The sequence below is a fragment of the Ursus maritimus genome, unplaced genomic scaffold (assembly GCF_017311325.1).
Source record: "Ursus maritimus isolate PB19 unplaced genomic scaffold, ASM1731132v1 scaffold_19, whole genome shotgun sequence".
NCBI classification, from domain to species: domain Eukaryota; kingdom Metazoa; phylum Chordata; class Mammalia; order Carnivora; family Ursidae; genus Ursus; species Ursus maritimus.
The window spans coordinates 27,735,703-27,761,394 of record NW_024424341.1 but is presented as its reverse complement, the minus strand read 5'-3'; the positions used below and the strand labels follow the sequence as shown (position 1 = coordinate 27,761,394).

The window sequence follows — 25,692 nt, the reverse complement described above, 5'->3', positions numbered from 1 at the left end:
AGACTGTTCCCATCTCTCTCGCTTGGAATAGATGACCGAGGGCTGTGGGGCAGTCTGGAAAGTCTCTGAGTGGAGACTTCAGATCTGGGACAATTTCCCAGTGTTCTGCTGGGAGGCAGGGAGGCTGTGAGGAGAAAATGGGATCACCTGTGACTCCCTCCAGCCCCGGCCCCATATTTGGAGGGGGAGATCTGTCCACCTCTCAGCTGACAGCTGGCCTGAGGTGGGAGAAGAGAACGTTTGGGGCTGCTCTGAACACATCCTGGTCTTCTTAGTCGTAGCCCACTCTGGGCCACACAATTAAGGCTCAATGTCCAGGCCCGCATGGCAGCCCCTGGAGCCAAGGCTCCTAGTGGGAGGGAGAAGGGCAGAGTGACATCTGGGAGAAGCCATGGCAAATGACTCACATTCTCACAGTGCAATGGTTGCTGGGAAAGCTTTCACAGCTCAGCCCTCCCAGCGCTCCTGTTTAAAAACTACAAAGAGCAGGAGGCTGGGTGCAAACTGAGTGGGGGCCGGGCGCCTGCCTGAGAGCCAGACCCGGCTGATGGGAGTGTCAGGGAGCTGCTGGGGCCTGGCTTGCCGGGGCCTGCAGCTGTTGGGCAGGGACCTTTGGCTCTCAGGCTCCCGCCCACCAGAACGGGCTCTCTTGAGGAGGAGCCTCTGCAGGACTGGGCGGGCAGCTTGGAAGGCTAACTGCAATCCCAGCCCGACTGTGTAGAGATGGCAGGTCTGGGCAGGAGAGGCAACCCTTCCTGGGTGGGCTGGTCATGGACAGGGCCCGCTTGGGGTTCACCACGGACAGGGTGAGGGCCTACTTGGTCTCTCCCAACCTCCATTTCCCACTGGCCCGTCAGCCACTTTTCTGATAAATCAGCCCCTCAGGCCCAGCTGGCCTGAGACAGAACCTGAGAGATGTTCTCGGGCAGGGCTGCAGGCACGGGAGGAGGAGGTGGGGTGGAGGGACAGCAGACTCATGCCAGCAAGAGTTACTACACGGATGATGGGCCTCTCTCAACTAAACAAATTTCTGCCTAACTGCAGCCAGCTCCTCCCCATGGAGCGTGCACAGCGCCTCACCGGCCGCTTCTGCCCCCCTCTCGCTCATCTCACCCTCAACAGCTGGGCAGGGAATCAGCCTCTTTTCTCAAGAGCTCTGATAAAAGCCACCTCTGCTGGGCTCTCCCTATGGGGTGGGGCCCCGGGCTAGGTGCTGCTGGTCCTTTAGGAAGGAGCAGAGCCTGGACAAGAGCCCAGCCCCCAGTTCTGGGCAGGCTCTCCAACTCTGGGCTCTGAGGAGGTGCTGGGGACGCCAGGGCCGGGAGACTTTTGCCCAGGTGGCATTGCTGACAAAAGTCTTGCAGGCCCACCAAAGACGGGGTGCCAGCTGTTCTGGCTGGGGCCCAGGAAGGGGGGTGGCTGGTAACAACCTGGCCTTGGGTCTCAGGAGAGTCACACTCTTCAAGGGACCAGGGAGAATGGGGTTTCCATTCCCTGATTCTGCCGAGGACCAGCCTCTGAGCTGAATGCTGCCTGCCTTGCATTTCTGTTTTGGAGAAGTTTGGAGAAGCGGGCTCTGGCAGGAAGTTCACGTGACTGCTGGCTAGCCGAGGGGCAGACAGATGCTGTCAGGAGCACTCTGTATACAACACTGGGCTGGTGGGGTGGGCGGCCAGGGAGCCAGCCGTGCAGATGCTGCTAAGTGAAACCTGATGTGGCGACATGAGAATCTGCACAACGACTCACAAACAACCTTCCCTGGGATGTTTTAGATTGAGTTTTGTGGCTATGACGCGAAGGAGCCTCACATGTCAGGATAAAAATAGCTCTGGCCTCAATAGGCAAAACAAGTTACAGTTCAACAAAACCAGATGCGTAAGCCTTCGTGGCCCAGTCCAGACTGGTGGGGTCCCTGCTCGGCTCCCTGCCCTCTCGCCCCTGTCTCCCTCCCCCGTGGTGTGGGGCCCAGGTGCCCAGCCAGCCCCTCACGTGGGGCATCTGGACCCCGCTGCCCAGAGAGTGTGGAGGAAAGGCCGGGAGACGGGGGCAGATCCAGGGCCTGTGGCTGACTGGCAGGGCAGGCTTGAGGAAGTGGACACCTTCGCTGGGTCTGACTCCTGTCTGCGAACCTCACAGGGATAAAGAGCCTGGCACAGTGATTGCTCTGGGGAAGGGGGCTGCATGGCTGGGAGGCTGGTATGGAACCCGGGGACACAGGTGGGGAAGGGGAAGCTTCCCCTACGGGATCAAGGGGCTGGAAGAAAGGGAGGCCAAGGACTCTGGTGCAGCAGGGTCTCAGGAGTCATGGAGGCTGCTGAATTGGAGGGCCCAGACCCCACGGACGCACGGATAAAAGGCTGGTGAAGACATTGTAGCAACGGCACCCTTGGGACTCGATCCAAGAGGCAGTCACTTTCTTTGCTGTGAGCCGGCCCAGCTGAGGCCGGGAAGCCCTCCGCCCTGGGCAGTGACCCAAATCCAGGAGGTTTTCCAGCTGCCTGCTTCAGAGAAAGAGATAAGCTAATGGGCCACGGCAGGGCCCAGGAGGAACTTCCAGCTGACAGGGCAGTAGAGAGGGTCTGCGCCAGGAAAGACTGCGGCTGAAGGGGGGCGGGCCAAGGGCGGCGCTGGAGGGACACGGGAGGAAGGGGCCTCAAGGTTATCGCTGAGACCGTGCCTGGGATGCAGAGGGCTAGGCTCTTCACCCGGCGACAAGTGAAGACCAGGGCAGTGGTGCTGGGGGAACGTTCAATATGGCACTGGTGATGGGGCGGCCGGCCCTGGATGCCCCCTCCTTCCATCATGATAATGACTCTGAAAGACAGGTACTGACCCTTCCTGGGTGCCAGATTCTGGGCATTCAGAGATGAGTACAACCTAGATCCTTCTGACACTGATACCCATGCTGTCTGAAAGAGCATGTAGAAAGAAGGCCTTTTAAGGCTCTAAGAGCAACAGAGAAGGCTTTTGGGGCTGGGATATGGTCTGGTGTGGTTGGAGGAAATGGAGGCAGCAGAAGGCATGAGTTGCTGAGGTGCCTGCGGCCAGAATAGGGTCCCTGAAGTCACTGTGCAGAGAAGGGATACCGTCAAGGGATATGCCAGGTTGGGGCCGTGGCCCACCGCCCCACAGAAGTCTGGACTGTTGGCCTGGCCTCCACTGCTCTGCTCCCCTCTTTGGACGGTGGAAGCTTCCAGTGCTGGGCAAGTGCTTTGTCCTCTAAATGTGGGGGTAAAGAGAGCAGACTCTCAGGCTGGGCTCCTGGGTCAGCACCAACGCCTCCTGCAAACCACCCCCTTGCTCCCCCACCCCCAGGTAAGAATGACAACAGTGCTTTCTCTCACAGTTGTCGTGAGGAGTTGAGGGGCTAACCCATAGTGAGATTCAGTGAGCTGACACATAGGAAGTGCTCAGAGCAGCGTCCAGTCCTCACAAACTCGATGTATTACAGTCACTGTTACTACTAGGAAAAAGACCCAGGTATGGCTTCCTGGGTTTCTTCTAGAACTTGTTTGTGAATTGGCCACACCAGCCTGGGCGAGAAGGAACGAAATGGAATCAAGAACATGCCATTTCTGCCCGTTTTCAAAGCTGGGGTCAAACTCCACCTTGGACCAGAGAACCCTGCAGGACATACTGCCTTGAGCAGTGATCCCATCAAGAGGGCGCCCGCTTGGCTGGAAGGCAAAGAAAGAGAAGACTGGGTTTTGGGGGCAAACATCAGTTCTGGGGTGACCTTTAACCTCAGATGGCCACACTGCTGCTGCACCTGACCAAGGCTGCTCCCTCTCCTGCAGCAGGAACATCCAGGCCCCAGGAGGGCCAGGCACGTCTCAAATGAGGGACCGATCCTGGAGGCCTCCTGTTTTTGCTGAGCCTTCAGCTCAGGCTCAGGCCCCTCAGGTCTGCTGGAAAGGGGCTCATCACCTCCTCGCCCCAGAGCCTAGAGGGCCTCAGCCAGCATCCCGAATGCACAAAAGCTGCCCACTCAGACGAGACCCAAGTGGTTGTTTGCGTTTCATTTCACTAAATCACATCTCAGAGACAGTAGCGTGCGGGACCCCTCCACGGGCTGCCCTCAGGGCCTCCCACTCAGGGCCTCCCACCCAGGCAGCCCCCTCCTGCACGCCCCTGATGTAAGCCTCTTCCCAGCCCGGGGCTCTGCGAAGGTCAGCAGCAAAGCAGCAGTGGGAGAAGCAAGACCACGGAGGGAGAGATGTCTGCATGAGGCCCGGTGGGAGGAACGTCCTGCGTGGGCAACCCTGCCTGTGGGCCCCGGAGACTACAGCGATGGTGCATTTAGGCCCCGTGGCAGCTTCCCAGGCGGGTGATGCTGCCCCAACCCTCGCACTAAACCTGCGCCATGTGAGTTTACAGACCCAGCGAGCAGCCAGGGCCATCTGGTTCCCTACAAATGTGCTGATTTCATCTTTGCTCGGCTCCCTGCCTCCTTGGGTTTCCAGAAAAACCCTTTACTGCGGGGGTGGTGGTGCTCTATACTACAGGGACACAGCACAGCACTCTGCAAGTTCTCAGAGCTGTGCCCTAGAGAGCCAGAGGAAAGCAAAATCCAAACAGGAAGAGGGTCTGGCCTTGGAGCCTCTGTCCACGTGCATGGCCGGATGGAAACAGAAAGAATGACCCTCTTGCATGCCTGAGAAGCACTGGGAGAAAGAGCAGCCCACAGATGAATGAGTGTACACTTCCTGCGTGCTTTCTGACCTAAACAGCCACCCCCAACATCCTTGGTGCCTGGCCAGTGCCCTCCCCAAGGCAGCTGAAGCAGCAGAGGGGATGGGGCCCAGCTCTGGTTTCCTGTGCTTTTCTCTTTACTGGTTTGAACTTGACCTTTCAAAATCATGCACCCATTTGGGGCGCCTGGGCGGCCCAGTTGGTTGAGCATCTGACTTCGGCTCAGGTCATAATCCCAGGGTCCTGGGATGGAGCTCCATATCGGGCTCCTTGCTAAGCGGGCAGCCTGCTTCTCCCTCTCCTCCCCATTCCTGCATGTGCACGCTCTCTCCCTCTCTCTCTAATAAATAAATAGGGTTTAAAAAAAAATAAAATCATGCACCGATCTCAAAAATCTGGTGCCAGCTGTGGACACGCATGCACGTGTGGTTCCCACACTCTTTGCAGCGAACATGTGAGTCTCAGGCTAAGCGCATGTGGCCCACGGTGCTGTGGATCCTTGAGGCAAGAAGTGATACTGACTGTAGGCACTTCCCTAGTGTTCTTTACAGTCTGGCACACTTGGGTGTTGTTCTATGAATTCAGGGTGAGTCCCCGGCTGATGGGAGCCAGTCTGACAGCCCTGGTGAGCTGGGGCAAATCCTCACCACCTCAGCCTCCTTAGCAGCTCACCCACCTTGGCGGGGCCAGGAGCCAGGGTTCAGAGCACCTAGCCACCTGAGACTGCCCTCAGCTCCTGCTCCCCAGCAGCGGAGAGGGCCCCTCCTGGAGCTCCCTGTCTGGGCCTCCCCAGGGCACACCCCACCCTCTCTAGCAGACCTGGGCTCCAGGCCATTTTCCAGCCCAGCCATCTCCTAATGAGTAAGCACTTCAGTCATCAACTTCTTGATGCCCAGAGAAAGAGAAAAAACACCTTAGGGGTAGAGGGACAGAATCCCAGAGACAGAGGTGTCCTTCCCCTGCCCGAGGCTGTGCTGCCTCAGGTTTGGCTTCTCCCACCAGGAAGAGAGAAGATTCCTGACAACTGCTTCCTAGGGAGGGAGATCTGAGGACTGGCTCTGCCCTACAGGATGCCTTCTCCTGGCTCTGCCCCTCTTGCAGTCACTTCTCACCCTCACCCACTCACTGCTGGCTCCTCTCCCCTCGTAGTGAGACCCCACGCCCACACCATGGCTTGGCGCCCACACTCAACCTCTGGCATTCTTGCCATCTGTCCCAGGGATTTCAGGTTGACCCCCGAGCGCTGATGTGGGACATAGGATGGAGAACGGACTGCTGGGCTGCGGGACAGAGGGTGGGGACCTCCCCGAGGGTCGCAGGGTCAGGATGTGGGAGCCTCCCAACCATGGCCTCTGACTGCCGGGAGGAAACGGCTCCTGGGCAAGGAAGCCACTGCATCCTGAGGAAAACAAGAGAAGGAAACTGGGCTGCCACCACAGCCCCTTACTCTTTCCTTGCTTTAGGCAGAAACAGCTGGACACTTGGGATCAGTTGTAGGCAGAGCACATGTAGCAGCAGTGGCCTGAAGCCTGGGGACCTATGTGACACCCCACTGCAGGAGCTGGGGGAGCCCTTGACTTCACACGTCACCAGCGAGACGGCTTCAGTGCATGGGCCTTCTGTGACTTGGCCTGGCAGCCGTGGGATACAGCCGGCAGGTGTTCTCGGGGTGGGGTACCAGATAGCCTTCGGGGGCACAGCCTGCTAGAGTGGGAGGAGGGAAGCTGCTGCTGCAAGGTCTTCAATCTTTTTGACATTTGGCTTCTGCATCAAAGGAAGAGCCATCTAGGACCTTGTAACTGGATGTCAAGAACCATTTGGGAGACAAAGAGACACCTCAGGCAAACACCCAAGATTTCCTGGGGACCTTCCTATCAACTTGCATTCTTAGCATTTCCCAGGATCACGTCACTGGAGGGAACTGGCGTCTGCCTGGGACAGAGGAGCTGGGAGTTGCACTGGTCCAGGGAGGAGAGCCACCTGCTGTTTGGAAGGACCCCCAGGGGCGAGCCCCAGAACACCACGGCCACCTTCATGTCCAAGCACTGCCCGGAAACATCCTGTTTGAATTATCCCCTCTCTTGCCTGGGCTGCCTGCCATGTTGTTTGCTATTTTTAGCTCCTCAATGAGGAAGGAAATGGCTGCCTAGTCTTCCACCTGTGAGACCCAAGGCTCCAAAGCCCCCTGATTCCTGACTGGGGAGACGCTGCCCCAGCGAAAGAGACAATCGGCTGACTCAGATGGTTTTATATTTAGCTGATGGCTCAAAAGTATGAACGGTGCAGGAAGATGAGGAAAAGGGGATGTGAGGGCCTCTTATGGGGGGGTGGGGGAGCAGCAGGAGGGCGAGGTCTCCTGCCTCTCAGAGAGCAGAGGAAACTTCTGACTGCTCACACCCTAGCAGAGCTCTGGGGCTCAAGTGGGTTGGCCGAAAGGAGCACCTGGGCTAGGACAAGACTGAGCACTAGCATTCCCAGGGCCCTCGAGGCTGTAACCAGAAGGGGATCACTTACCAGGAGTGTTCAGCAGGTGGCTGACCCGGAGGTCAGGGCCATCAAGGGGGCCTGGATCGTCTGTCTGGCCTGCAGGAGAGGAAGCAATTTCTGCCAACACCTCTAGATCCTTCAGGATAACCTGGGGGAAAAAAGCAAAGCATGAAGGACAAGGGCCTCTGGAGAGCTGTGGTTGGAGACAGACAGCTGCCTCCAGGGGGTGGGGAGGAGTCTGCGGAGGGTGACAGGCTGGTAATAGCCACCAAGACTATGGCTGTAACAGTGCTCAGGAAGTTCTGCAAAAGATATGGATTGAAGAGAACACAGACAGACAGAACACGGCGGCAAGTGGAGGAAAGAAGCTGGAGTCTGAAGCCTGGGAGTAAACTTTCCCATGACCGCTCCTCTCTAGTCCCCTAAGTGGGACCTAAGAGGTCCTCAGAAGACGTGGGACTCAGGCATCAGCGTGCAGTCCATGTGGTGTGCGTCCCAGGACTCCTGGGCTGGCCATGCCCCAAGGTTAACCTGTGTGAGGGACCAATGGGGCCCGCTGGGCCACACTGCTGGTGTGCTGGCCACAGCTCGGCCAACTATCAGGCTACAGAGCAGATTCTTCTACAGAGGTGACACTAGGCTACCCTCTACATGTGGAACAGGGCTCTGGGCTCCAAGATGGGGGACTTCCTAACTTCTAGACTTGTTGTTCAATTCTCAGCTGCCTCTTTGATGGTCATACATAGGCCTGAACGCTGCCTGCCGAGTTCTTCCAGGGAAGACACAGAGTTGAGCACGGAGAACAGATGAGTGTGAGCTCTAATCAATGCCGTGTGTCAGAAGGGTCCCCAGGGCTGTCTCACAACCCAAAGCCCCCATGCCCTTCGAAGCTGCCTGCCCTGCACAGCACCCATCTCCTCTTGCTCTTCATCTGCCGTCAACAGCCAGCAGGCTTCTGCCCCAGCAGGGCCCTGACCACACTGCAGGTAGGGCTGCCTGCCCCTTCCCCGCCTCCACTCATCTCTGCTCTGAAGACTAACGTCTTCACACACCCAGCACAGGTGTGCCCCCAGGACTGTCTGCGGTGCTCAGCAGATGCCTGCTGGGCATGGACGGTGACCGTGGACAGCTGAATTACCATGGCAACCATACGCTTTGGTCCTGGACCTGTGGCAGCGACACAGAGCACCTGTGGCTGGGGCCAAAGTGGGGAGGGGTGTGTGTGGGCTGTGTGCACCATGACAGACCAGCTGGCTGGAATATGGTGATAATAGTCAACATAAGGCTATCGCAGGGCTTTTTGTGGGATGGTGAAAATGTTCTGGAGTTAGATAGTAGTGATGGATGGTCACACAACCTTATAAATATACTAAAAACTAAACTGTGTGTGTGTGTGTGTGTGTATATATATATTTTTAAAGATTTTATTTGAGAGACAGTGAGACAGAAAGATAGCGAGGGAAAGCATGAGCAGTGGGGAGGGACAGAGGAAGGGGGAGAAACAGACTCCCACTGAGCAGGGAGCCGGAGAGGAGGCTTGATCCCAGGACCCTGGGATCATGACCTGAGCTGAAGGCAGACGCTTAACCAACTGAGCCACCCAGGCGCCCTGAACTGTATATTTTATTTTTATTTTTTAAAAGTTTTTTATTTATTTATTTATTTGACAGAGACAGCCAGTGAGAGAGGAACACAAGCAGGGGGAGTGGGAGAGGAAGAAGCAGGCTCCCAGCGGAGAAGCAGGCTCCTAGTGGAGGAGCCTGATGTGGGGCTCGATCCCAGAACCTGAACTGTATATTTTAAAATGGCAAATTTTGTCTAAAAAAAAAAAAAAAAAAAGACAAAGCTACTACCCTCTCCTCAAAGCTTCAGAGTTGTTCCTGTCTCAATGCAAGTAACATGCCAGTGTGTCCTCCTGCCCGGGCCCAGTCGTCACTTCTGCTATCCTCTCTGCCAGCCCTGGCCCCTGGGCCTTCTCCCAGCAGCACAGCGTGCTCAGCACCAATTGTCCCACAAGCTGGTGGTTTTGCTCCCCATCCTGCCACGCTCCGGCCTCCTCCAGGCTGGACGCAGCACACACACACGTCACCTCCCACCTGTTTAACTGCATCCTTTCCTTTGCTGCTCCCCATTCTCAGCACCGCCTGAGCCCCCACGGTGCCAGCCACTGTGCTGGGTGCTGGGGCTGCAGGGTAGTGCCTACACGACNNNNCTCTGCCTACGGCCTGGCAGGGAGACCCACACTCACCTGCCCTTGCATGCACAGGTACGTGTAATTTTGGAACATTCTGACCGCTGGGCCTGCAGGGGATGGATCCATGCTGGCTGAAGATCGTGGCTGCTAAGCAGGCTAGACAGATGGCAGGAACGAGCGCTGCCCCTGCGCCCAGGCCAAGAGCTGGGGGCCTGGTAGGTCTAGGCCCAGAAGTGGAGAGGCCCAGGCCATCTGCTCCCCAGGAAGCTCTCTACTTCAACGGTGGCAGAAGTGGACACAGAGGGAGGGGTGGGATGGGGAAATAGCCCAGGGGGCGAAAGCGTAGTGCTTGGCGAGAATGGCCCGAGCATGGGCCATGCACTCAAGATGTTCAACTGTCCAAGCAAGTCAGTCTGAAGGGCAGGGAGGTGAAGGGAGACCCGGGACTCGGGTGGGGGAATGACTCACTCAAATTAGACAGTGAGGCAAGAAGCCAGTCAACTGTGCCTTGAAAAGTTAAACGGTGTCCACAGGAGCACTTCCACCCCTAGTGTTTACCCCAGAGGGCCGAAATCGTGTCCACACAGGACTTAACACAGAAATGTTCACAGCATCAGTGTTCGTCATGGCTAGAAAAGGGAGACAACCCTAAGGTCCTGACACCAATTCTGAGGTGTTTTTTTTCTGATACCAATTGCGGTGTCCTACAATTCAACTCAATTCGGAACACCTACCTGGAGGCAGGGGCAGATCCCACAGGGTGAGGGCTCAGTCCTACACGACAGGATCAGATGCCAATCCCAAGTATAGGCTGTCACCCGTATATGACCAGCTATAGAGCAGAGATTCCCACGACACCCTCCCTGGGTTCGATTCCTTTGCTAGAGCGGCTTGTGGTGCTCAGAGAAACATTTTACTGACTAGATCCCTGGCTTATTATAAAAAGATGTAACTCAGGAACGGCCAGATAAAAGAGACGTGGAGGGCACGGTATGTGCGAAGGGGCACAGAGCGTTCGTGCTCTCTGCGGCGTCACTTTCCCCAAACTCCACATAGTCCCCAGTGCAGAAGCTCTCCAAACCCCAAACTTTTGGGTTTGTATGGAGGCTTCATTACATAGGAATAGGTGATGAAACCCTGGCTGTTGCCAGCTGATTCAACCTCCAGCCCCTCTCTCTTCCTCAAAGGCTGGGTTGAAAGTTAAACGCTCTCATCACTTGGTCAGTTCTCCTGGCAACCAGCCCCCCATCCTTCTGGGCAGCCAAGTCACCTCACTAACCTAACAAAAGTCACCTTTATTATTTTCACCACTCAGGGAATTCCAAGGGTTTTAGGAGCTCTGTGCCAGAACGAGGGATGAAGACCAAATATGTATTGTTCACTCTATATCATGATATCACAAACCCAAATGTATATCAACTGATAAACGGATGAATAGAACATGGCATATCCATGCCAGGGACTATTATTTGGCAATAACAGGAATGAGGTTCTGATACATGCTATAAAACAGATGAACCTTGAAAACGTTTGCTAAGAGAAGCCAGATGCAAAAGGCCACATACTGTAGGACGATTCCATTTATGTGAAATGTTCAGACCAGACAAATCCATAGAGACAGAGCGTAGCTTGTGGCTGCCAGGGGCTGGGGGAGGGAGACATGGGGAGTGACTGTTAATTGGTACAGGGTTTCTCTTTGGGGTGGTAAAAATGTTCCTGGATTAGATAGTGATGTTTGCACAACCTTGTCAAAATACTAAAACCCACTAAGTTGTACACTTTACTTTTTTTAAAGGTTTCATTTTTTTAAGTCATCTCTACACCCAACGTGGGGCTCAAACCCATGACCCCAAGATCAAGAGATGCATGCTCCACGCATTGAGCCAGCCAGGTACCCCTAAATTGCGTACTTTAAAAGGGTGAATTTTATGGTTGGTGAATTGTAATCTAAAAAGAGAAGAGAATCAAGTCAAAACCCCAAACTGACACCCTAAATCCCAGTCCGGTGGTGCATATAGAGCAGTTCGCTCTTGCTGTGCCCACGGCCTCCCTGACTCCCCACGATCTCACGCTTGGTTCGGACTGACAGGAGGGCCAAAAGCGCTCAGAGAGGCCACCTGTATCCCTCCATCTCCTGGCATCTGCCAGCCCTGCTGCAGCCCCGAGCTGCAGGCTGCTCCCCGCAGGGCTGGCTGTGTGGGTGAGGCCGAGGCACGCGTCCTCTCGGCAGCCCATCCTGGCGGGCAAATGCGGCAGGTGACGGAAGTGCAGGGCAGCTGGGACCAGGCTAGCACTCAGCTACATCCCAACCCCACGAGGGCCACAGTGGCCCACAGCAGGCTTCTGGCGGGTTACTTAATCCCCTAACAGAAAAGATGCTTGGGAAGTTCCACCAGCACCTGAGGCTGGCCTGTGAGAGACCTCCACCACCAGAGCGGCCCCGGGGCCAGGCTGCAAGGAACCTTGAGACCAGGGGAGGAAGCTCTCCTCACTTCCAGCTAGAATTAATGCCCTCATTTGCTTTTAGTCTCCTGTTGCAGAGACTGACCTGCTCAAGGGATCGGGGAGTCCTCTTCAAACACAGCTCTGGCCCCCAAACCGGAAGCCGATAACTACACTGGGCTTTGTAATCAGACAGTCCTGACTTTGGATCAGTTAACCTCACCCCTCTAACCCCTCCCCCAGCAGCCACTGAGCACCCATTATGGGCCAGGGCCCATGTTGACCGGAGATGTGATGCTGAACAGTGGCCTTGGGGAGGGAGACAGGCGGTGAACAAACACTTAGAATGCAGTGCATGTGCAACTTGGCTTGTGGGGAGTAAGAGGCTTCAGAAGGACCCGCGCAGCAGTCCGCCAGGGAACCAGGGGTAGAGGGAGGCACGCGAAGCAGCCTCTCAACTAGCATAAGCCCTCATGGTCACAGAGCCCGAGTCACGTGGCACATTCCCCGGAACCGAAGTTTTGATCTAGCGCTGGAGTGGGCCGTGGGGCTGGGGTGGGGGGGGGGTGTTACATAGGAGACCGCAGGCCCCGAATGGAGTCACCTGGGCTAAATCCCACGACCACATACCAAGACTTAATACCTAACCTAACTGCAGTTTCAGCCTTTAGCCAGTCAACGCGAAATTACCTGGTCAGCACTAGTGAGATAATCCTCCTGGCAGACCCCTCCGGGCCTCTCAGAAAGGTGACCTTGCCTGAAACAACGCTTTCTTTGCAAATAATTTTCTTTCTCCGCCCCCTTTCTGCCTTTAAAAACCTCTCCTTTCCTACCACTTCTTTCTATTGTAGATGGGGATGCTGCTGCGTGTTTCATGAATTGTGGAATAAAGGCACTTTGAGCTTTAAATTTCCTCGCTTGAAGTTTTGTTATTGAACAGGGGGGCATGGCGAGAAATCAGGCAGAAGTCACAGGCCGGGGCAGGTCACCAAAAGCTAGGACCCAGACAAAGGGGTCTGACCCTGGTTTTGCAGGTGACAGGGAATCTGTTTGCTCATATGTGCCAACAGAGCTTCGCCCTTGCGAGGTTGTCATCATTAGAGGAGACACTCCAAGCTCCCCTTCTGCTACGAGATTTCTGGTACCACAGCCGAGCCTGGTCAGTGGTCCTGACTCAGGGACTGGGCAGGAACGCCAACGCAGACGTGCGGGGCTCCAGGTGCCATTTCTCTACCAGAAAGAATCTGCACGGACATCTTCGTACCACCTCCTCCCGCCCCGCTGGAGAGCAGCAGCCAGCAAAACTGCATATTTTACATTGTGAATTCTCTTATTTTCGGAAGTTTAACACCAAATGGCAAATGAATGCAAATTATACTTCAACTGCACAATTAAAGCCGGAAATGTTGTCTACAGGTTCCTTCAATAATCCCAGCCACTCCTCTAGTGCTTACATATCAAAAGATTTGTCTCTGGTCCCCGGGGACTGGCAAAGTCTGACAGACAGCCCTGCCTGGGGCAATACCACGTGTACTCGTAGGCCTGCATGTGCACAAGAGCGCGCGGGCGCACACACACACACACACACACACAGAGCACCCTCCTGGTTCTTTCAAGTGGGAGTCTGAGAAGAGCAGCACCATCTCCTTCAGCCTCCTCGATGCAAGGAGAGGAAGGGGCTGCCAAAATGGAGGGCAAGGAATGGCTTGAAAAGAGAGTGGGGAATGTGTGGGGAGCCACTCCAGGGCTCCTCTGCCCATCCAGTCCAGATGCTGGCTCTCTCCTAGCTGACAGTAAATCCCATTCGGCCCAGGGGCTGGACTTGAGGCTCTGGAGCAACAACCCTGACAGGCCTCAGCCATGACTCTGCCTCTGCCCAGGAAGTGAGGAGTGGCCCAGGGAGGTGGTGTTAAGGTGGGGGTGAGTGTTGGGACGAAGCAACAGGGACCAAGGGGGAGCCGTGCTCTGCCCTCCGGCTGAACCTGGCTTTGACTCTCTGTGCCAGGCCAGGGTTTTGGTGCTCCATCCCTCCTGGAGACCCCTTGGTCTATGGACAAGAAGGTCTGGGACAAGGACACAGAGACCTCAGCAGCCTTGCTTGCAGGGCACCGGCTCAAGGCCTGGATGAAAGGTCCGCTCCTCGGCCTCTAGAAACAGTTAGTTCCCTTCCAAGGAGCAGGCTGGCTGGGCCCAAGCCTACACTGGCCTGTAGTCCTGGCTCTGAGAACGAGGCAAGGCTCAAAGAAAGCAGGAGGAAGCCGCATCGATTAGTATGCGCTACACAGCTTTTTGCAAAATGAATATAAAACACTTGTGCTTTCTTTTTGTGTGAGAGAAAGAGGGTGGGGGGAGAGGGAGGAGGAAGAAGGTTACAAGAAAGCAATATTCTGCAGGGGCAGGAGTGCCTGCAGTTGTCATGGCAACAGCTGGGGGGGAGAGTGGTGGTGGGGAAGGCACATCAGCTGGTCCCCGGTCCTGGAGTGGGGTGAGTTGTGAGCTGGCCATCGGTGGAGTGAAAGGGTCGGTGACAACTGGGAGCGGAAAACATCTGACAAAGCAACTCTGAGAGGAAGGTCTGGGGGGAGGGTGGAGGGAGGGGCTGGCCTACCCTCTGTGGCTTGGGGAGCAAGGTCAAGGAGGCCAAAGGGTTCCTGAGCAAGCCCTTGCTTCTAGGTGACTTGACACCAACAAAGGGCATATTTCAGCATGGGAGGGAAGTTGCAATCCGGATGGGGCACCCGTAGGCTGTCACCCCACTGTACTCCAGCAGGCCGAGGACCGGATCTCTAGGATGGCGCTGGTTTCCTTCTATTTATTAGTCCAGCCAGGCCCTCCCCGTCCCAACACCTTGTCCACAGAGCAGCCCTGGAAAACCCCTTGTTGTGGGAGGGCCCCCTTCTTTCACTCTCCCTGGCTGTTCCTATTCCTGGCTGCTCTTTCCCCACCCTGGGAACTGCTGGAGACCCAAGGCTGAACGAGGCCAACTCCCTAGGCTGGGGGTCCGCTCTGGCCTCCTACTAAAGCTCCCAACTCTGAAGTCCCGGGGGAAGCACTGAGCAGATGCTGAAAGAATACTTGCTGACCGGCAGCACCGGGCAGGAAATGGAAGATGTGGATGGATCTGAATAGCTTCTGCCAAAGGGATGGATGGAGAGGCCTCCCACTTCACTCTACCCACTTATCTCTAAGAAACTTTTGTCACAAGTTTGGCTCGGCCCCTGGTCAGCTGATTAGGCCCCAGATGTCAACTCGCTCAGCCTTCCAGCCCCGAGAGGAGGGAAGGAAATCCTCAAGCTGAGCCCTCTCCAGTCCCAGTCAGGAGGAAGCTGCAAGGGTGTTTCCAAGGGACACAGCCAGGTGCTGGCAGGAAAGGTGAATTCAGGCTGAAGGCCCTGGGAGCTAGGGTCTGGCTGATGTGGGCCACTGCCAAGGCTATCTGAGGCCTCTGCCCAGAGCAGTGGGGCCACAGGGCTGTGCCTGAGATCTGGGTCAGGTCAGGCAGCTCCTTGTTCTTGGGAAGTGGAGCTGAAATTACGTGTGGAGGCACTGAGGCTGAGCATCCATGGAGCCTTGGGGCCCTCTGCTTCCTGCCACACAGAAGTCTGTCCATTTCCTTCACAAGGGGTACAGGCCTGGCGGATCAGTCCTCTCGAGTCCCTGACCACATACAGAATGGCTCCTGTGGCTTGTGAAGTCAGCCAGGGAACTGACCCTGGGAAGCATCCTCTTGGGGGTACCGAGGAAGGCCATGGGATCTCCCTCGGGCCCCACTGCAGTCAACCAATGGAGCTATGGAGGGAGGTACCCAGCAGCAGCCAGCACCAGGGCTGGAGGCTCCCATCCGGGACAAAGAGTAAACCTGAGCCGCAGAAGGCAGCAATCGGGCCTTGGCCAGGGCTGGGAAAGGGGTGGCATTCCCAGAAAAGCTTTTGGCTACAATGGGGTCAGAGCAGGCCAAGCTCAGCATCTCCTGGGGGGCGGGGCCCTCAGCCCTGCCTTCAGCAAAGGCAAGGAAAGCACTGCCAAAAATTTAGATTTGGGGGCAGGAGAGGATTGCTTACACTTGGACCTATTTTATTTCCCATTGAGAAAACCATTCTGATTAAAAACCTTTTAGGTCTCAACTTAAAAAAAGATTATATCTCGTTTCGGCCTAACTTTGAACACATGCTCACAGAGATCAAGACAACTTTCTTTTCTTCTCCTCTTTTCTTTCTCTCTTTTTCTCCCCTCCCCCCTTCCTTTCATTTTTAATAAACTTTGAAATCCTTCCCTGAGTGCCGAGTTCTGTGCTATATATGCAAAAGGCCAGCACTTGGTGCTTATTGTTAAGTCCCACTAACAGTGACAGCACAGTGTGGGTCCTGGCTGCTTAAACCATTCTAGCCGCCATCCCTCGAAGGGTAGAGAAGAGAAAGGCCAGCCCGGGTAAGACAACGTGGAGGCCAGTTCCCAAGTCCCCCCAGTGCGCCCCCTCACCCCTGGGTTTCCCTCCGGGTGATGCCAGCCATCGCTCACTTGCATCACGCCAAGCCCCTGTCCGGGGGTGTGGGGTGCATCTCAGTGTTATACATTCTGCCTGAGAGTGAGGGAAGGGCCTGCTGTGCTCCAGGCAGCAGGGAGCAGCTCACACACACCGCGAGCGCTCGGTTACCAGGTGATGAGCCGAGGGGCCAGCTGTCTCTGGGCATCGGTCCATGGCAACCGGGAGAGCAGCTCCTGCCCTCCTCCAGGTCTCTGCCTAACGCCCGTGTACGTGCCAGCTACGCACACCCTGCCCTGAGGAGGCAGGTCTGCTCTGGCAGGGCTGGGGCCCAGCGGGGTGGGGCTGGCTGAGGGGGGGTGTTCAGCTCACCATCCACTGCCCCTTCTATCGCTCGCTGTCTCCTAAAATGTTTCTGAGCACATACTATGTGCCAGACACAGCCTCTGTCCCCACAAAGTGTGACAAGGGCTCTGGGAGGGTCTGAGGGCACAGGATGCTGTGATGCACAGATGGGGACCTCTCTGATGTGCAGCAGGGGCAGTGTGTGACAGACAAGGCTTCACGGGGCATCTAAGCTGAGGTCTTGACCAAGTTACTTCACTTCTCTGAGTCTCGGTTTCTGCTTCGGTGAAGTGGGGGACACAATAGGAGCCACCCGGGAGGGTTGCTGTGGAGATGTGCTAAGGTCATGTGCACTCGATGATGTCCAGCACAGAGTCTGGCAGGCAGCAAGTGAATGGAAAATACCAGAACCCAGGCAACAAGGCCTGACCTCAGAGAACAATTCAGGAGGTCTGGGTTGACGCCTAAGCAGTGTGGGTTTTAAAAAGCTCCAGAGGATTCTGACAGCAGCTCTCGTGTGGATGGCTCCACTGGGGGCTGATGTCTGGGTTACTGGACTTGGCCTTTCTAGATAAGATTACCGATCACTTCCTGAATTCAAGGGGAGGTGGGCTGGGGGCAGGCAGTCAGGCCCAGGGCCAGGTAGTGTGCTCACCCCTGCAGACCACTCAGCCCTGCATCTTGGCTTTGCTAGAGCCACCAGCCCTGTCCCAGGGGAATGTGGTCCCCAACTGGCTTCCCTTTGTGGAATCTTCCTGCGCTGCTGGGCCCTCCATTAGGGAAACCAGCTTTCTCACTTTTTCTTTTTTTTTTTTTTTTTTTTTAAAGATTTTATTTATTTATTTGACAGAGATAGAGACAGCCAGCGAGAGAGGGAACACAAGCAGGGGAAGTGGGAGAGGAAGAAGCAGGCTCACAGCAGAGGAGCCTGATGTGGGGCTCGATCCCACAACGGCGGGATCACGCCCTGAGCCGAAGGCAGACGCCCAACCGCTGTGCCACCCAGGCGCCCCTCACTTTTTCTACCCTTCCCAGCCCAACCTCTTCCTTCCTCGGAAGCCTGGGGGCTCCCTGCCCCCCATGTTCACCAGTTACTGTGCCAGCTTTGGGTTCTTACCTGCACATCAGGGGAAGGAGTCCACACACGGAGAAACGCTAAAGACCCTCTGGGCACACACACCTGCCCTCCCCAGAGCGGAACGCTGCCAGGCCAGCTGTGGTTACTTGGGCCCCCCTTCACTTGCGGCCTTCTCACCAGGCACAATTCTGGAACCATCACCAAGGCGGTCCTCTCTCCTCCCCAGCAAGGATCTCCTGCCAGGACTCCTTTCAGAAGGCCAAATCCTTCCAGGACCCCTAGCGGTGACTGCCGGTGCCTCTGCTGGGCTGTGGGTCCGGGCTGGCAGTCCCTGGGGACTGTGAGTGCAAAACCCCGCATTTTCCCCTGCTGCCCTTCTCCCTGCCCATTCCTCCCTCCTCCCACTCTCTCTCAGAAGCCCCCAAAGGAAGCTGCGGCGTCAGCCACAGGGAGAGCTGTGTGGATGAGTGCCCTGTGTCCTCAGCATGGCCCCGGCGGGGGGGCAGGGTGGTGGCGTGGGGAGTCTATGGCAGGCAAGGGCCCACACCTTTCCTGTTTGGGCTGTCCCTGCCGGGACCCAGCTCACCTCCTCAGGTTGGGGGGACTCAGCAAGAGCAACCATGTTCTTGGCCCCCAACATCTTGCCCCTCGGTTTTCTGGCTGGTATCTGACCTGATGGTGTGACCTGACTGTAAAGGAATCTTGGGGACTCAGGAGGGGGGCGGAGGAGTTGTTTTTGTTTGTTTTGGAGAGTGGATGGAATGAAAACTGGAGTGAAAGAAAACCTGAGGCAGGGATCTCAGGAGGAGGAGCAAACCCCATTCCCCATTCTTATGGGAGATGGTCCACTCTGAGCAGGCCCCATTAGTATTCCAGGGAGTGGGGTCAGGACCACACAAAGTCAGAGCTGGATGGGAGGAACACAGACCAGGCCAACTGCACTTGATGGAGACAAGGAGGTGCCGGCGATTTGCCGGGTCCCATGGAGAGCGGGGCAGCGCGGGGCAGAGGCCTGACCTCCTGTTCCTCTCCAGGCCACTTCCCACACTGCCCCTCGCCGGCCCAGCTGCCAGTACCACTCCTTCTGCATGGGCCCTGAGAGGGCGAGGAGCCCAACAGGGCAGGTCAAGTTTCAATGCTCAGAACTGAAGAGGGGAGAGGGGGCCGGCCTGAATGAAGCTGTGCCTCCACCCTGCCTGGATCCCTGCTCTGCACTGAGGTCAGTTCTTGTGTACTTTTAGATGTTCTAGAACCAGACAGGCCCAACTTTTGGCTCCTGGTGGTATGAGCTCAGGCAAGTTATCCTCCCCACGCTTGGATGTCCTTTTAAGTCAAACTGGGGATAATGAAAACCAGTCCAAGAGTGCCAGGCCGAGTGGTCACAATAGAAACAATGTGCTCCGAATAGGGCATCTGCCCCATGAACTTTGCCTTCTGCCCTGTCCTGCTTCCAGTCTCCTTCCACAGATGCAGGGGTCTGAGCCCAGCACCCGCTGTGGATTCCAAAGGCAGCCAGCGGCAGGGGTGCTGGATAGACCATCAGCTCTCTGAGCTGCCCTCAAACGAAGGGGCTCTAATGAAATGGAAGCCCTCATTTCTGGGGCACTGAGAGATGGCCGATTTCACTAGCTGCACCCCCCCCCCCGCCCCTGGGGATAGGAGAGCGCATCCCTAGTCACCTTGGACCGCGAGTAAGAAGAGGAACCCATGGGGATGCTCTCAGTCTGGGGCCTCCCCTTGGGTGAGATCCCCACGCCGAAGGCCCTGTTGTCACTAACTAAATACCTTTAAAGTGGTCGACCCACCAGACCAAAGTGACAAGAGTCCCTGGGAAAAGCAAGGCTGAGGGAGCACTTATGTGGACAGTGTGGGACGAGGGATGCAGAGGGGGAGAATAGGACAACAGGGCTGCTGCTCCCAGGACAGAGGAAGCCAAGGGCGGCCTCACCCCACTCTGCTCCGGGGCTGGGGCTTAGGCTGCCAGTCAGGAACGGCAGCGCCAACAACCACCCCGCTCAACTCTCACGGATATCTTGACCTGTCTCCCTGTCAGGCAATGCAGCTCGCCCTGGGTAAGCTCCCCTCTTTGAGAGACTGGAGGACCACCACATTTCTCCTGGGACCTGGACCATGAAAACACATGAAATCCTCTCCCGCCTCCCTCAAAGACAGCTCTGTCTGATCCCCGGCGCGCACGTTGCTGGTGTGGAGCTGAGCGCCCGGACAGCTGGTCCACTGACCCACAGACAGCTGATAGCCCCCTTTCCCTCGGGACGCAGCAAGGTGAGAGCAGCCCCTGGGCTCCCTGCCCCATGGGTCTGGATGGCCCTGAGGTGTGCAATGGGGTTGAGGATTGCCTTGGACCGGGGTACGTTACAGCTCTTGCAGGGTGCTAGAAGGACCTTTGTGAGATACCCTCGAGCACTGCCTACGGCCAGCCCACCACACCGCCTGGGACTGCCGGCCACGCTCCTCACTCAGCACCCTGGCTCCTGACCTGGAAACTGCCCCTGCCACCTGCCACACGCCTACCCTCCGCGCCTTGTCATTGACAAAGGTGCTGCTCATTCTTTTTTTCCTGCTTGTATGTCAGCCACGTGAGCCATAAACTCCCCTCAGCAATCTTTCCTCATGGTTCCTCTGAGCCTAGAGGAGGGGAAGGGGGCATTTCTCCCAGATTGAGAACCTCTGCTCTAAAGTGTTAAGGGCACCTTGGCTCCGAGAGGTGAGAAGACCCTGCCTGGGCCAGGTGCCTCGGGAGGCCCCAGCAGGCTGAGCCCTTTTGGATCTCCATGGACTCTGAGGCTTGCTTCTGAGCAAGTGGCTGTGGCAGCCAGAGGCCCCGAGGCAGGCCCCCTGCTGATGCCCACCCTTTCTCTTCTCTCCCCTGGAGCTGGGGCACCCAGCTCCTCCCTTCCACCTGTGATGCTGCAAACACAGCCCACTGACTTGGAGCTGGGGGTGCTGACGAGGCAGGTGGGGAGGGGAGAAGGTATAGAAAGGGGTGCTGGTCCTGCTGCTCACTGCCTTCCCCTTGGTTTTTCTATGGCTGGAGATGGCCAATGAGCCCCCAAAGAAGCCCTCCCACCTGGCCATCTGCAGGGGGCCTGTGTGGTCCTAAGACAGGCAGGGAAATAGAGGACAGAGACCAGCTTCTGTTCTGGCTTTTGCTGCTAAAGCTGGGGCAGGATGTGGGGAAAAAACAGAGCCTGTCTTCCTGATTTCCATGTGTATCCTTGCCATTTTGACAGAAACGAATAGTAGCATCAGAGGAGCTAGAATTTACCTCGTGTTCACATGTGTCGTGTATTCTACACCCGTGACCTCATTTAATCCTCACCTGGGAATCCAGACCTGGGAGGGTGTTTCTCCTATTATTCTCGGTTCTCAGATAACCAAACTGGGGCTCAGAGAGACCAGCTCTTTTGCTCAAGATCAAGGTTAACCAGCCATTGAGTGATGAGCCAGGACCAGACTTGTGGACTGCCTGACCCCAAAGCCCGTGTTCTTAAACCATCAAGCTGCACTGTCACCTGGGAGAAAATATTACCGGAAAGGGGTGCTACTTAACATCACAACAAAATTTACAAGACTGAAAATAAACTTCATAGTGAGTAAGACCTACAAAAAAAGGCCTGAAAGCTTTACAAAATGACTAGAGTTCAAGGCAGCGAAATGCCAGTTTCCCCGGCAGCACTCGTCATGACAGACAGGCAGGTACTAGGTACGATGGGCCAGGATCTGGCCAGGAGCTCTACGCGGTCTCCTTTAACAACGGCCTATGAGGCAAGTGTGGACATCACGAGCCGCATTTCACAGGCCAGAGAGGTCAGACTCCTTGCCCAAGGTCCCCGGTGAAGAGGGTGAGAGCTGGAAGGCAAGCTCAGGTCTGGTGGGGGGCAGGGGTGCTACCTCCTCTCAGGGGCCCCAGACATTCTTCTAGCTCTCTTCTAAGACTGAGATTTCTTTTTTAAAGTTCTGCATTTTTGTTTTAGACTTTATTTTTTAGAGAAGGTTTAGGTCTACAGTAATATTGAGAAGAAGGTACAGAGACACCTATAACGTGCTCTCCTGTAATGACAGTCCTAGCCACAGTGGTACGTTTGTTACGATCAGTGAACCTGTACCGTCACATCACTGTCACCCAAAGTCCACAGTTTACTTTAGGGCTCGCTCCTGGTGCTGTATGTTCTACGGGTGTGGACAGATGTATAAAAACACATACCCGGCTTTACACCCCGAGGATTCTGAATGCAGACTGGGAGGCAGTGGTGCTCGGGGGTGGGGAATCAGGGTGGTCCCAAGGCCCCTCCTGGACCAGCCACACCTTCAGGGACATCAAGAGGAGCCATCCTCTGGTACTCACGGGCAGAGCTCACTCAGGCAGCTGCAGGCTTAAGAGGGAGCCGACAACTGGCATCTCCTGGGCAGGGGAAGCAGCAGGTCCACCTCCCTACCAGGGTCCAGCAGGAAGCTCTGAGCATGCACTCTACATTCCATGCTGTTGAAATCAGGGTTGCATTTTCACTTAAAAACATGTAATTGGATCTCTAGCTAATGGGAGGATTTCTTCTCTGGTGTCAAGAATTTTAATTTGACACCTGCAAATTCTTTCTGACAAAAGGGATTTTCATATAAAGTGTGCAAGGAGCAGGCGATACTGAGGAAACAGCCACTTACTCTGAATGACGGAAAAGCAGAACCAACTGAGGATGCCAGAAGGGCGTGGACTACCAAGTATCACTGGAGTAGAACTCAGCGACAATGGCGGCAAGACACCCCAGCAAGGCCGAGTGCCAATGGGGCTATGGAACATGGTGGTGTCCCTGAGGCTCTGCCCCTCCCTGTGCCCACCTCTTGCGTCATCAACAAACACCTGAGCACACTCTGGTCCCTGAGGCCAGTGGCTCTCACCAAGGGTGAGGAGCACATGAGCTTATCACAATAATACTGGGAGAGAAAAATATTTGTAACGGAACGCCCCCAGTATACAAAGAGCTTCTACAAATCAATAAGAAAACGGACAAAGGCTGGGGCTGAAGCTTCTGCAGGACATACAAAGCTCTCCACACCACACGGAGAACTGTTCTTAAGAACTTGTGGAGCAGCAGAAGGCGGCCAGAAACGGGGATGATGATACAACTGAACACAAGCTCCCCACCTCCCATCTGGTTCTGCTGGGGGTAGCTGGGAGCCACACTTGGCGGGACACACGCACGACGGCTGAGTGAGTAAGAAGATGGGCTTTGGAGTCAAACAGATCTGGTTTTGAGTTTGGCCTCACCACTTCCTAGCTGTTGTGAGGTACTTTACCTCCCTCAGTCTGAGTTTTCTGAACTGTAAAATGGAAAAAGTAACAGTACTTCCTCACAGAATTGTCAGGGGCTCCCCAGATACCAAGAATCAAGGGTCTAGCACAGTTCTTGGCACAGGAATGACTTCATACAAGCTGTTGTTAAGAATCACCCAAAACAATGGGATAACCTGCGCTCTGAGGCCCCTCGGCTGGATGTAACATTGTAGCTAAATTCTCCCCACCAGTCTGGCTGTGGTCTGATTTGACTGAATGGGCTTTCAGGATCTTTAACCCTCAGGGAGCCCTGATCTGAGATCAGGGCTGTGTTTGGAAATACTGGGAAACCCCCCCAGAGAATGATTTCTAGATATCCCAAAAAGGAAGCTCCAGGAGAAGGGGGACTTTGTGTTGTTCATGGCTGTATTTCCATTGTCAAGTACACAGTATGCCCTCAAGGTTGCCAAAGAGACTGGGCAGGGGACACTTAGGAATGTGATCTGGTAAAGAATCAGGATGGGGCAGAAGCAGGACTCACCACTGATTATCATGGTCCCCAACTCCCTCCCCTGGAGAGATGGAAAGCAGGGACTCTCCACTCCTGGTATGGCAACAGCCCCCCTCCAGCCCCGCAACTGTCCCCAAGAGCAGCTGCAATCATTTCCCAGCAGGGGCCCACAAGATATGCCCAAAGCTCCCACAATATTTGGCATTTCAGCAAATCGAGCTTCCACAGCCGCAACCCGAACAGAGCTGTTTAATGGACTGCATCTCCTCCTGCTCCCTGTAAACACGCGCACACACAGAAACCCATCACGAGCAAAGAGAGCTGGATGGGATTAAACAACTCAATTTAAAGGATTGAAAACTCAGCTGCTTCCAGTGAAGTCCTAGGGAAGGAACCAATCAGCAAAGTTCTGCTTTTCCTTTCTGTACTGAAATGAGGGCTGTGACTGCAGTGAGTCACCCCTAACTCAGGCAGAACTGGGCTGTGTCCTCCTGGGCCCCATACTGCAGTGGGGTGCTGAGCGGAAGGGAAAGAGAGGCGTGTGTGTGTGTGTGTGTGTGTGTGTGTGTGTGTGCACGTGAGTGGGGTAGGCAGGAGGGGTCAAGGGCAGATGCCCAGACCATCTGTTTTTGATTTTTCTGGAAATGCAGAGTACCTCAGAGGACAGAGAGGTGGACATCTGCCTGTCTGCATCTCTTTTCAGCTCAGGTTCAAGAAGGCAAACTCAGGCTGTAGGAAAACTACCCTGGGTCCCACATAGCCTGGTACCAGCCTCAGGTGCCTCACGCACTGGAAGTTGTGAGCAGTGTCCCTCTCCCCTGTCCCCCCAGCTCTTGTCCACTCCCATGTTCCCAATGGGCAGTGTGGGGGATCTGTGGATTCACATGCCCACTGCCTCATAGGGCACACACAGCTCTGCCTGGAGCCCACAACTGCCCAGAGTCCAGAAGAGGAAAGGAGAGGGGCCAGTCGAGGCAAAGCCCGCCATCATCTGCCAGGCAGCCTGGAGCTGGGATGGGTGGAGAGAAGGGATGCTACCCTGGCTGATGGCAACACGCAGCCGCAAATCCTGCCCCTTGGCTGGCAGGCTGGGGAGTCCTGAAAAAGAACTACCTTAGCCTAACTGCACAGAACGGACATTGCCGAGAACAGGTGGGGACAGGTGGGGCCTCCCCCAGTGGGGGAAGGACGCAGGGCCCAGGTCTCCTTCCCCTTCTCTGGGCTAGCCTCTCCCTTCTCCTCTTGATGACCCCAACAGAGCAAAGCTTAAAGGAACAATTTCAAACCAGAGATCAGAAGGGAATCTGGGTGAAATGAACAGAATGAGAGCTCCAGAGGGGCCAGCACTGTGCGGCCCGGTACTCAGCATTTTCCAAGGGTCAGTTCACCCTCACAGCCTGTGCTGCCACTGCCTCACTGGGCAAAGAAGGAACCGGAAGTGCAGGGTCGTGAAGCAACTTACTCATGGTCAGGCAGCTAAGTGGGGCCAGACCTTACCTTCAGGTGCCCGACCCACAGCCGAGCTGCCCACCACCACATCCCCTGCCTTCCATGGAAGAGCCAGATCCCCCCCGAGGCTGGTGTTCTCACCGATGCATTGACCCAGAACTCTTGAGAAGGGCCAGCTCAGAAAGTCTTTGTTCCCAAAGCCAAGAGCATTAAACACAGCTTTCCCTGGAAGCGATGCACCTTACCAGGTAGGAAAACAGCAATTTTTTGGATGTTGATTTAAGAGAACAAAATGAGCACGTCTCATCTACCAGTTCCCATCAGCCACTCAAAAGGGGAGGCTGGGCAGCCATGCAGAGAAGAAAGGGGGCACACGTGACCTACCTCGTCAGATTCATCCGATAGCGTCTGCAGCAGGATGGGGAAGAGGCTGTCAGTGTGCCGGAACATCTGCAGAGCAGAGAAGCCGGGGCACCCGTGAGCTTCCCCCACCCCACCGCTCGATTCGGTGTGGACAGGGTCTTACCGCACCGCACAGACCATCCCCATGCCCTCCCAGGGACCCTCCAGCATCTGTCACTCCTCTGCCTGCCAGGGGCTTTCTAGAACTGCACTGACCACAATCCTACCAGGCATGAGGTGGCCCCTAAAAACCAAGGTGGACCCCGAAGCAGCCCCCAGTTTGGAAGGGCCTCTAGGACTGACGGGCCCAGGGACTCAC

The 25,692-nt window shown here is 55.7% G+C and overlaps 1 protein-coding gene across 1 annotated transcript in view; it reads right to left on the bottom strand.

Moving 5' to 3' along the window:
- Positions 1-25,692, bottom strand: part of VAC14 (VAC14 component of PIKFYVE complex) — a 100,432-nt gene that overhangs the window by 44,390 nt on the left and 30,350 nt on the right. The window contains exons 12-13 of the mRNA XM_040633559.1: positions 25,356-25,421; positions 7,207-7,327 (exon numbers count right to left, since the gene is read on the bottom strand). Coding sequence (XP_040489493.1) covers positions 7,207-7,327; positions 25,356-25,421 — 187 coding nt within the window. The remainder of the gene's footprint in view (positions 1-7,206; positions 7,328-25,355; positions 25,422-25,692) is intronic.